The 12,586-nt window shown below is 38.6% G+C and overlaps 2 protein-coding genes and 1 pseudogene across 2 annotated transcripts; 1 reads left to right on the top strand and 2 right to left on the bottom strand.

Moving 5' to 3' along the window:
* Nucleotides 1–2,854: 2,854 nt before the first annotated feature.
* LOC137732420 (beta-galactosidase 5-like) lies at nt 2,855–7,642 on the top strand. The gene is made up of 18 exons (XM_068471733.1): nt 2,855–3,156; nt 3,439–3,534; nt 3,622–3,734; nt 3,957–4,023; nt 4,255–4,347; nt 4,464–4,607; nt 4,725–4,813; nt 4,895–5,000; nt 5,091–5,178; nt 5,284–5,402; nt 5,501–5,662; nt 5,760–5,938; nt 6,022–6,125; nt 6,210–6,319; nt 6,436–6,546; nt 6,646–6,759; nt 6,842–7,381; nt 7,468–7,642. The coding sequence occupies exons 1-18, from the start codon at nt 2,980–2,982 to the stop codon at nt 7,630–7,632; spliced, it is 2,577 nt and encodes an 858-aa protein (XP_068327834.1). The 5' UTR covers nt 2,855–2,979; the 3' UTR covers nt 7,633–7,642.
* Nucleotides 7,643–8,159: 517 nt separating this feature from the next.
* LOC137732431 (thioredoxin H1-like) lies at nt 8,160–9,425 on the bottom strand (annotated as a pseudogene).
* A 1,674-nt stretch (nt 9,426–11,099) lies between these two features.
* LOC137743869 (thioredoxin H1-like) lies at nt 11,100–12,259 on the bottom strand. Its single transcript, XM_068483804.1, has 2 exons — nt 12,097–12,259; nt 11,100–11,571 (listed from the first exon to the last, which is right to left on the bottom strand). The coding sequence occupies exons 1-2, from the start codon at nt 12,178–12,180 to the stop codon at nt 11,290–11,292; spliced, it is 366 nt and encodes a 121-aa protein (XP_068339905.1). The 5' UTR covers nt 12,181–12,259; the 3' UTR covers nt 11,100–11,289.
* Nucleotides 12,260–12,586: the final 327 nt, after the last annotated feature.

Below are 12,586 nucleotides of genomic sequence, written 5' to 3'. Positions count from 1 at the left end.
CGAACTCGTCACATTGAGATGGATTGTCACTTTATACGAGATAAGATTGTAGATGGCACAATAGAGACCAAGCATGTGGGTACGGCACAACAGTTGGCAGACTTGTTTACCAAACCTCTTGGGAAAGAAAAGTTTTCGGGTATGTTACGCAAGTTGGGAGTTCTTGACATCTACTCTCCAACTTGAGGGGGAGTGTTAGACAAATAAGGAATATGGTTGGAGTCCTTGTGTAATTGTATATAATATTATTATTGGAAGAATAAGCCGTCCTACAGCCGTCAAGCCGTCCTACAGCCGTCCTACCTTGTCCTACCTACACACTAGCCGTCCTACAGCCGTCAAGCCGTCCTACAGCCGTCCTACCTTGTCCTACCTACACACTAGGACGGCTACCTTGTCCTCTACAGCCGTCCTACCTTGTCCTACCTACACACTAGGACGGCTACCTTGTCCTACCTACACATTTGTATCATGTATATATATCCTTGTAATCTTGTAGAGAAACATAATGAGAAAAAAACATTCTCTTCCATTTTTCCACATTCACGTATCAATAACAAATATATTTTTTAGCCTACATACATTTTTCTACACCTTTCATAACCTAACTAAGAGAGAATCATTGTTTTTACTATTTAAAATATGAAAAGCATTTTATACATTTTTTTTTTATTTAGGAATTTCCAAATTCCAACAATAATCACGACCATATTAAATGAAACCCAAAAGAGTGAAACCGAAGTTAAGTAGGTTTGCCTAAAATTACAAAAAATAAATAAATAAAAATAAAATGATGGTAGGGTTTAAAAAAGCGAGTGAGGAGTCAAAGGCGTGGACCAGTGTCGCAGAAAGAAGGAAAGAATTCGTAAAATTCGATCAGCACTGGTGGCCCCCGCCCGCTGTCTCAGTCTTCTTCTTCTTCATCCAACCTCCTTTCTTTCCCCTTTTAATAGGATCCGGCTTCTCTATCCTCCTGCTTCTCGTACACTTCTATCTTTTCATATTTTATGCGATCACGGTTAAATCACGTTAATATTTTATATTAATTTTTTTATAAAAATAATAAGACAAAAAACAATAGTGATATAAAATGTTGACGTGTCTTAACCGTGACCGCACAAATAGGAGAAGATGACAGTGTATGGGAACTGGAAGGGCAGAGAAGCCAGGTCCCTTTTAATATCGGACTAGGATTATCTCCCCTCTTCTTTTCATCCCCTTTCATCCTCTCCTCTCACATTCTTTTTTTTTTTCTTTTTTTTTTCCCTTTCTTATTATAAAAAATTAATATAAGATGTTGACGTGGCTTAACCATGACCGTTCAAATATGAGGAGAAAGAAAGAGAAGGAAAAAAAGAAGAGAGAATCATACTCCTTTAATATCTGTGGGAGACAGGTAGAAAGTAAGATGGTGCAGAGTTTATATCAACCTAAACAGTATTATTAGAATCTCAAATGCGACGGTGCATATATGCACGTGCGCGAGCTATAGTTGGTAATCGGTGGATTTTGAGTGTCATTGGATGTATATATTTGTGTGTTATAATTAATTTAATTTTACGTAATAAGAAATAGAAAGGACGCATGATTTGTTTAGTGAAACGCCATGACTTCTCTAGCTCACGAGCAAAGACTTACATGAGCCATTTTTATTGCATTATTGTGTTTAAGTTTCTTTTTGTAAAACATTAATTATTAAATTAAGAAACAACAGTAACAAAAAACTCGTTTTATATAAGTTGTTTTTGAGTTCATGACCATCCAACCAACCCACCATAGTTGGATTTAAAAAGGTTTGGGTTTGGGTTTTAAAATGTAGAAGGAGAAGTGTATTGTATAATGTCATATTAAATATAGAAGAAAACAAAGATAGATCACATGGTGCAGTAAGTAAACCCATGGGACATATAGAATAGAAGACAAGGCTTTTGCTTACTCATGGAGTCACAAGCATACATAATATGTTAAATAATTGATGAGATGTGGCTTTGGTAGGGCAGGGTAGGTGCTAGCAAAGCAAACAACTGCACAGACAAGACTGTTCATAAGGCGGTGGTATCTACCCACACATTTTTATCTTTTTACAATTCATTCAATTTGATGATCGAAAATTAAAAAGAGATTATAGAGGGGCACCACATTTTTTTGAATCAAATGTTACAATGCATTATATGGGCATGGGAAAGAAAGCATGAGATTTTGTTTTTACATGATTTTAAAAGTATGTGGCTTCATCATGAGCCTAATCCACCTCAACTACTGAGATTTAAAGACTAATAATATATGTTTGTGTTTTGTCATATTCAAAATAAAATCATTTCTAGTAACTAATTAATTAATTAGTCCGACTATGAAATGGAAGTCGTTCATCTTTTTCAGCAAAGATTGATATAAAGTGCCATTGATAAAGGAACGTTATACAATCACGAAGTAAAGGATAACTGGTAAGATCACTAATGGATTAGACGAACAAAGTTCAGATCATCGGTGGTTATTATTTCAAGCAAATATATTGTTCGCCATCAAAGCAATTGAAAAGAATTAAGCTCCCAATAAAAAAAACACCCACGTCGCACTCATACATCTAAATCAAATTTAACCAGTACAAAGTGTTAGTACGCTATCGATAATATATTAGTATCATTTTTCCAAACAAAATATAAAAAAATATATTAATCCCAATTACCTAACAATCCAAAAGCTAAAACTCAATAATTGCTTAATTAAACTAAACTTTCCACCTCCCAGCTGAACCCACCAAATATTTAACAATGTGGTTAAAAGTAACAATCACACAGCTTATTTAAGTACAATCGAAACCAAAACCTCAGTGTTGCTGTCAATGTCATCCTGTCACTGCAGAGTTTTATGGACCAGAATTCAGAATTTAAACTCAGACCTTCTCTCTCACCTTTCCAGTTTCCACACACACATATACACATTTTCTAGATTTCCCTCCAACATTCTCACTTCTCAGAGATGGGAACTCACTCGGTTTCCAAGCTCTTAGTCTTGTTCATGTCGATGGCATTGTTCTTGGGTTCTGAGCTCATCCACTGCACCACCGTCACCTACGACAAGAAGGCCATTCTCATCGATGGCCAGAGAAGATTACTCATTTCTGGATCCATTCATTATCCCAGAAGCACCCCTGAAGTATCTCTCTCTCTCTCTCTCTCTCTCTCTCTCTCATTTTTTTGTCTGAAAAATGATTTCCGCATGTTTTTTTTTTCTCATTATGCACGCTACTGTTTATTTTTCGCTCGATTCTCTTTTAATATTTCATTAAAATTCAAGAATATAGTACTGTGCATGGACAAAAAATATCGTATGCGGAAATCACTTGCCGTTGTTTCACCATCCCAAAATCATAAAAACGTGATTTTTGTGATATTTTTTGTGCATGTTTGACAAATCATGAATTGGGTTTTGCTGCAGATGTGGGAAGGCCTCATACAGAAGGCAAAAGATGGAGGCTTGGATGTTATCGACACCTACGTTTTCTGGAACGGACATGAACCTTCTCCTGGCAATGTACTATTTAATTTTACTACTAGTCCTGTTAATTTTTCACTCAAAATTATTTAAGTTTCTTGAATTTTTATTTTTTTTGTATCTCAGTATTATTTTGAGGGGAGATACGATCTAGTAGGGTTCATAAAGACAGTAGAGAAAGCAGGGCTCCTTCTTCATCTGCGCATTGGGCCTTATGTTTGTGCAGAGTGGAATTTTGGGTACCGTACTTTCCCATTCATTATTTATTTATTTATTTATTTTGTTATATTTTTTTTGCTATAGTTATACTTATATCTGCGTTCTGTCTGATACAGTGAGGAGTAAATGCTTCAAATTTCAGAAGTATTTATTTATTTTAGTTTTTCTGATATTTATTTATTTATTCATTTATTTTGTTATCTGAAACTTGGGTGCTTAAAGTTTGACTCCATTTTGTGCAGAGGATTTCCTGTTTGGCTGAAATATGTACCCGGCATCAGTTTCAGGACAGATAATGGGCCATTTAAGGTATTTTTCTTCCTGAAAATTTCTACTGAAAGCTCTAGATTTTGTTGGAATGTGATGAAATTAGAGGGTTAACTGTAGAGCTCATGGATCTAGTAGACGCGGGTTAGGTCAGTTGGTTAAAGCAATGTGCTCGTCGTCCCCTTCTTGTAGATTCTACAGTAGTTTAGAATATTGCTTTGTAAAATGAAAAAACTTTGAAACTTCATTCTTTGTTTTGCTTTTTGGTTGAAGATGGCAATGCAAGGGTTCACCCAGAAGATTGTCCAGATGATGAAAGATGAGAAGCTATTTGCATCACAAGGTGGTCCTATCATCCTTTCCCAGGTAATGTATTCAGTTTTGGTCAATTTGATCTGCTGGAATTCGAGTACATTTTATCGAAATGTTTGAATTCATTGATGAACTTGTTCGATTCAATGTTTGAACTTTGTGTGGTGCAGATTGAGAATGAGTATGGACCGGAGAGCAAGGCATTGGGAGCTGCTGGCCATAACTACATTAACTGGGCTGCTCAAATGGCGGTTGGATTGGATACCGGAGTCCCATGGGTAATGTGCAAGGAAGACGATGCCCCAGACCCTATGGTTAGCCATCTTGTTCTCTTTGGTTTTCTTGGTGTGCTAGGATTGGATTGGATTGGATAACCCTGATACCTATAGTCCTCGCTCAATGTTATTGTACTGATTATGTCTTGGTTACAGATAAATGCATGCAACGGTTTTTACTGTGATGGATTCACTCCCAACAAACCTTACAAGCCTGCCATGTGGACGGAAGCTTGGAGCGGCTGGTAAGTCGATCTTAACCCATGGTCGGAATTTGGATGTATTCATGTTCATTCTTCTAATTCAATGCAACAAAATGTTATTAGGTTTACAGAATTTGGTGGCACAATTCACCATCGACCTGTCCAAGATTTAGCATTCGCAGTTGGTCGATTCATACAGAAGGGTGGCTCATATGTGAATTACTACATGGTTAGTTTCCTTGTCCGTCAGTTCCAAGTTTTAAAAGACTAATATGTGCCGGCTCAAAATTTGAGTTTCGCCATTTGTGGTTTATGACAGTATCATGGAGGAACAAACTTCGGACGAACAGCTGGAGGCCCCTTCATTACAACCAGTTACGACTATGATGCTCCCATTGATGAATATGGTACAAATTTAGCATGAAAGTCTAAACATTTTCGATGAAAATTCAAAATACAGTGAATTTCGATTTCTGTCTTGAGCTCTTACATCACCCCTCAACTGTTTTTAGGTTTGATCCGAGAACCTAAATATGGTCATCTGAAGGAGCTTCACAAGGCTATCAAGCTATGTGAACATTCTTTACTCTCTTCAGAGCCTACCGTCACTTCACTAGGAGCCTATCATCAGGTTTGGCTTCTTGAATGCACATATTTCTTCAATTGGACGATCTCTACTACATTATCAACCTTACGGAAAAATCTGTTCATGTCTCGGTTATCTTCCAGGCTTATGTATTCAATTCAGGACCAAAAAGATGCGCAGCGTTTCTCTCAAACTTCCATTCAACAGGAGCAAGAGTGAATTTCAATAACTTGCACTATGATTTGCCTCCTTGGTCTGTTAGCATCCTTCCTGATTGCAGGAATGAAGTATTCAACACCGCAAAGGTAAGTAAAGATGTTGGCGCTTGTATTGCAAGTCCTTTTATCCATAAATTTGTATCTCTGTATCTCAAGTTATTGATACAACTGGCTTTTCATCAAGGTGGGAGTTCAAACGTCACACGTGCAGATGATCCCGACGAACAGTCCGTTGTTTTCATGGCAGACTTACGATGAAGATATCTCTTCTCTAAACGATGGGTCAAGCATACCGGCTGTTGGACTTCTAGAGCAGATAAATGTTACTAGAGATACTAGTGACTATCTGTGGTACATGACGAAGTGAGCAGCCTTACAATCCTTTCTTTCAAAAATTGTTTCTTAATCTACGTCATACTTGACATCTCGGTTTGCATGCTATTCAGTGTTGACATCAGTTCATCAGACCTCGGCGGAGGAAAAAAGCCTACTCTTACTGTGCAGTCAGCTGGTCATGCCCTCCATGTCTTCGTCAACGGACAGTATTCAGGTATGCTGTGAAATTTTTGTTTTCTGACAGCGAGCAGGAATTTACTCTTGACTAGAACAAAAACATTATCATAATTTTTTATAGGTTCGGCGTTTGGAACTAGGGAGCAGAGGCAATTCACATTTGCTGAACCAGTCAACCTCCGTGCTGGAATAAACAGAATTGCACTGCTCAGCATAGCTGTTGGATTACCAGTTAGTGTCTTACTCATAGCTCATTGACTCCGAATGTAAAATTGTGCACGTAAACTCAACGATGATGCCCGTTAATGAACTTGGTTACTGATAAACTTTTTGTTTCGGTGTTGAAGAATGTTGGGTTGCATTATGAGTCATGGAAAACAGGAATCCAAGGTCCGGTTTTTCTGGATGGTCTTGGCCACGGAAAGAAAGACTTAACGTCGCAGAAGTGGTTCTACAAGGTCAGACAACCTCCCAAAAATACATCTCTGTTACTTGTTACTCTCACCCTCTCTACTTTTCGCTGAGGTTTGAATCTCATAGTAAAATCTTTCAAACAGGTCGGCCTTAAGGGAGAAGAAATGAATTTAGTCTCTCCAAACGGAGCCTCATCAGTTGATTGGATCCGGGGGTCACTAGCTACCCAAGCCAAGCAGATGTTGAAATGGTACAAGGTAAGGATTTCGAGATAGTGATGAAAACTAGTCAGGCAGTAAGCTTTGGAGGCTAAATTAAACGTTGTCTTGGATTGTGCAGGCTTATTTCAATGCACCCGGAGGAAATGAGCCATTGGCGTTGGACATGAGTAGCATGGGAAAGGGACAAGTATGGATCAATGGGCAGAGCATCGGTAGATACTGGATGGCTTATGCCAAAGGTGACTGCAGTTCGTGCAGTTACATTGGGACATTCCGTCCCACGGAATGTCAACTTGGCTGTGGCCAACCAACTCAACAATGGTATCATGTTCCTCGTTCATGGTTAAAGCCGACGCAAAATTTGGTGGTAGTGTTTGAGGAACTAGGCGGAGATCCATCGAAGATTACCCTTGTGAAAAGATCAGTGACCGGTGTTTGTGGTGACTTACATGAGAACCACCCAAATGTCGAAAATTTTGATGTTGAGGGCAATGAAAATTCTAAAACGCTTCACCAAGCACAGGTTCATCTGCAGTGTGCACCGGGGCAGTCTATCTCGAGCATTAAGTTTGCAAGTTTCGGAACTCCTACTGGAACTTGTGGGAGTTTCCAGCAAGGAACGTGTCACGCGACAAACTCACACGCCGTGGTGGAGAAGGCATTACCCCCTCTCCATAATCTTTCCTGTTCTTATATTTTCTTGTCCTTCCACATAATCTGTTAACAACTTAACATATCTTGCAGAATTGTATCAGCCGCGAGAGTTGCTCGGTTGCTGTAACCAATAGCATTTTCAAGACAGATCCATGTCCGAATGTACTCAAACGGCTATCAGTTGAAGCTGTTTGTTCGACGGAAATTACAACCAATCAACCCAATTCGAGGAGAAAAACTTCAAAACACAGATAACAGAATATGAACACCATGCAAGCTATGAAGCAAAAGAATCAAGACAGATAAAGGCATTAAAGTGTTTGGTTTCACAAGTTGATAGGGCACAGTAGTTTGCTAGTACAGGCGAAGTGCTTTTGCTTTTGCCTTAAGTAGGTTGTTGTTCAAGTACGGGCAAGTGCTTTTGCCTTTAAGTAGTTTGTTAGGTACAGACAAGTGCTTTTGCCTTTAAGTAGTTTGTTAGGTACAGGCAAGTGCTTTTGCCTTTAGTTTGGTTTATGGCTCCCCCATTCCCCAGTATATGGGCAATCCCGACACTTAACAAGAATTCGAAATTATGTCAATGCAAATACGAAAGTTTCCAATTCGTCGCGAAATCTCAATTCAATTGAAATAAAAGCATTCATAGATAGCAGCCAAGAGGCATCATATGGGTACAAGCGGTCATATATATAAAACATTCATGTCTTCAGAAACCCATAAAAGTTATAAACAACTAGTAAAGCACAGTAGGAGGTTCATATTCTCGAAAGAGAGTGCGAAAGTTAGGCAGAAGCAGTTGCGACATCAGCTGGAGCGGCATGCTTCACAACTTTGAGCTGTAACTCTTCTTTCTTAGCACCCACAACCTTGTCAACTATCTTGCCTTCCTTGAGGAACAAGAAGGTCGGCATTGCCTCCACGCCCCACTCCTCCGTAACAGTCTTCAGCTCATCCACGTCCCACCTTTAGGAATGTCACTTCCGGGCTCTTCCTAGCCAACTCCGCGAATATGGGTGCAATGAACCGGCAAGGTCCACACCATGGAGCTGTGAAGTCGACCACGATCTATTGAAATATAGACCAAATTAGTGAACTTACTTCGCTAAACATTAAATAAAGATTACATGAAATCAACCACGGTCGCTTAAAGCAATCAATCACGAAAAGACGACATTTTCATTCTCCACAGAGGAATCACTGAGAAAATAATCGTATACATTCGAACCCAACATGGTTAAAACTCGTCGACAATACGAGAAGTTTGCATCATATATTTCCTTGCAAACAGGGCAATCCAGGACACAAAATCGACCACATCAACCACCAGCTATTACAAAAGGCACCAAATTTACATATCTAATCGGCTAAGCAATGTACAAGCCATACGTAACAAAATTCCAACGGTAATCTGCCATACACCCCATTCATGATTCTTGTGCATGAATTGGAAAAGAGAAAATAGGAGAATTGGTCCATCATCTTTAGTCGAATTGGAGCAATGGTGCTTTGGTTAGACTAAACTTTAAGGACCAGTACCATCCAATAGAACTGTAGAAGTGGCGAATCAACCCATTGGGTTGTTAATGATTCTTATCGGTGCCCGTTAACAATCCAATAAATTGATTTGCCACCTCTATCATCCAAGGACCAAATCTTCAATTAGACCAAAGTTTAGGCCCCAAAGCTACAATTTTCTCTTTTAAAATTTTGCACTAAAATTCTAGCCACAAATCCAATACGGCGAACAAGAAAGTAAAAAAATTTGATCACAAATTACAATCATTCAATAATACATCACAAAACAGCAGAATACTAAAATTAAACTTTATTCGACAAAAAATGCAAAAGGGAAAAAATTGAAGTGCGTGAGAAGAAAAAAAATACCAGTTTCTTGTCGACGTGGCTCTTCTCGAGGTGCTCGGTCCAGGCGGCGACTGAGTGGCAGGCGATCACTTTTCCCTCCGCCATTTTCTTCTTCTCCGCTTTCTTTCCATAAATCTAAAGTCGTTCCGAGCTCCATTTTTATTTTGCGATGATTTGGGAACGAGATCGGGCCTCCGCGTGTGTATATATATATATATGGCGGGATGCCGATCTTAACTAAAAGGGCTTAATAATTGATTTAATTGCAGTAATGCCATTATGTTTGAATAACGTTTGTGCTGGTAACGGTGTGCGCGCGCGCATACCATCCGCAGTGACGTAATGTATTTTGTCACGTAGTGAGGGCAGGTCTGGCCGAATGAATCTGGACGAGGCCCAAATGGGATACATTCCTCGCGGTTGTAGATGGGGGCTCACCTCCATAAATTGATTAAAGCCCAACAAATATTTCCTTGAAGGTAGTTTTACACTATTTGTGTCAACGCTTTAATAAGAATAGAGTACACCATGTGGATCTTATTTTCATAAGAGAGATGGTATGAATAAATGGTAAGACATGACCAGTCTTGAGAATTTGGGGGCCTTAGGTGAGCCTTCAAAATGGGACCCTAAGGTTCTCTGACCTCGACTCTTTGTAAATTGATATTTTGAATAAAGAATTTGCTATTTTTACTTCAAATATCATTAAAAACTAATATCAAAAGAATAAAGATATACAACATTACTTAATATTTCACGTATCGCGAGAACTCAATTCCAATTGGCATGAAATATAGGGTAAATTCCACAAAACTACCTAAACTATTGGATCATTAACAGTTTCATACCTCGTATTTAAAAAATTTTAATGTCATACCGTATCTTCGAATTTGTTGCAATGTCATACCTTCTGTCAGTTGTTTGTCAATTCCTCTGTTAAATGTTGACGTGACACACTTTCTATTTAAGAAATAATAAAATATTATTAAAAACTAAAAAAAAAATCATTTAATATTTTTTAAATATTAAAATAATAATTAATTTTAAAAAAGTTATTTGGAAAAAAAAAACCCAAGTTTGTCTTCCCCTCCCCCCCCCCCTTGCAACCCAGAAAGAAAAAGGGAAAAAAAAAAAATCCATCTTCATCTTCCCTGATCCCCCATTCCCTACAACCCACCTCTTTCTTCCCCCTCCTGTCTTCCCCTTCCCTCCTCCTCCGCACCCACCCTCTTCCCTCCTCTACCCCACCCCACTCTTTAAATCCACACCCATTCCTCCCATTTTCTCTGTGCCCAATTTCTCCACCCGTGGAATCGGCGGAAGACGGGATCTGGGTTGCAAGGAAAGGGAGGTCGAGGAAGATGAAGATGGTTTTTTTTTTTTTTTTTTAAATTTTATTATTTTTTTCTTCTTCAGGGTTGCAAGTAGTGGATGCAGAGGAGGAGGGAATGGGAAGAAAGGAGGAGGAAGAAAGGGGTGGGTTGCAGGGAAGAGGGGGTCTGGGAAGATGAAGACGAGTTTTTTTTTGTTTTCTTCTTCTTCTTTCTTTCTAGGTTGCAGGGGGTGGGAAGACGAACTTGGGGTTTTTAAAAAAAATAAATAAATAACTTTTCTTTAATTAATTATTATTTTAATATTTAAAAAATACTAAATGATTTTTTTTAGTTTTTAATAATATTTTATTAGTTTTTTAATAGAAAGTGTGTCTCGTCAACAATTAACAGAGGAATTGACAGACAAAAGGTATGAGATTGCAACAAATTCGAAGATATGGTATGACATTGAAACTTTTTAAAGACGAGGTATGAAACTGTTAATGATCCAATAGTTAAGGTAGTTCTGTGCAATTTACCCTGAAATATATCATAACATCTTATCATTGAAATTCTTATTCGTAGATAGTAGATTCAAGGCATCATATGGGTACATGTAATCATATATATATATATATATATATAAAACATTCATGTCTTCAGGAACCCATAAAAGTTATAAACAACTAGTAAAACACAGTAGGAGGTTCATATTCTCGAAAGTGAGTGCGAAAAGCTAAGCAGAAGCAGTTGCGACATCAGCTGGAGCGGCATGCTTCACAACTTTGAGCTGTAACTCTTCTTTCTTAGCACCCACAACCTTGTCAACAACCTTGCCTTCCTTGAGGAACAAGAAGGTCGGCATTGCCTCCACGCCCCACTCCTCGGTAACAGTCTTCAGCTCATCCACGTCCACCTTTAGGAATGTCACTTCCGGGTTCTTCCTAGCCAACTCCGCGAAGATGGGTGCAATGAACCGGCAAGGTCCACACCATGTAGCCGTGAAGTCGACCACAATCTATTGAAACATAGCCCAAATTAGTGATCTTAATTCGCTAAACATTGTATACAGAAAACATGAAATCAACCTCATACGCGGTCGCTTAAAGCAATCAATCATGAAAAGCTGAGAAAATAATTGCATACATTCGAACCCAACATGGCTAAAAACTTGGCGACAAGACGAGAAGTTTTTATCATATATTTTCCTGCAAACAGGTCAATACGGGACCCAAAATCGACCAAACCAACCCCCAGCTTTTACAGCACGCACCAAATTTACATATCAAATTGGTTAAGCAATATACAAGCCATATGAAATTCAGATTAAATCTCCAATCAGACAAAAGTTCAGGGACAAAAGCTAGCATTTTCTTCAAAAAAATTGCCCTAAAATTCTACCCAAAAATTCAATACGGCCAACAAGAAAATACAAAAAATCTGATCGCAAAATACAACACAAAATTAAAATTTTAATTTAACTTATTCAAGAAAGAATGCAAATTGAAAAAAAAATGAAGTCTGTGAGAAGAAAGAAAAAAACCAGTTTCTTGTCGACATTGCTCTTCTCGAGGTGCTCGGTCCAGGCGGCGACAGAGTGGCAGGCGATCACTTTTTCTTCCGCCATTTTCTTCTTCTTCTTCTTCGCTTTCTTTCAATAAATCTTGGATTTTCAGAGCACGATTTTCTTTGCGATATTTGGGAATATGGTGTGGGGGCTCCGCATATATATAGAGGCTGCCGATCTTAAGCAAAAGGGTTAATTTTTCGATTTAATTGCGGAAATGCCATAATGGGAACAGCGTACGTGGTGGTCTCTGTACGCATACGCAGTGACGTAATGTATTATGTGGTCCAAATGAACCTGGACACAGGCCCAAATAGGAATCTCCTCCACGCGGTTGTAGATGGGGCTCGCCGCCTTGAGTGATTTAAACGAGGCATTTCTCAATCTTTTTTCATTAACAGCAAGTAATTTGTAGCTCTGAATCTCTTCTCTTTCTAATTTAGATGAATTTAGTGTTAGTGATTAT

The sequence above is a fragment of the Pyrus communis genome, chromosome 1 (genome assembly GCF_963583255.1).
Source record: "Pyrus communis chromosome 1, drPyrComm1.1, whole genome shotgun sequence".
In the NCBI taxonomy this organism is placed as follows: Eukaryota; Viridiplantae; Streptophyta; class Magnoliopsida; order Rosales; family Rosaceae; genus Pyrus; species Pyrus communis.
The sequence above is the reverse complement of the archived record's forward strand: the minus strand, read 5'-3'. Positions and strand labels throughout refer to the sequence as shown.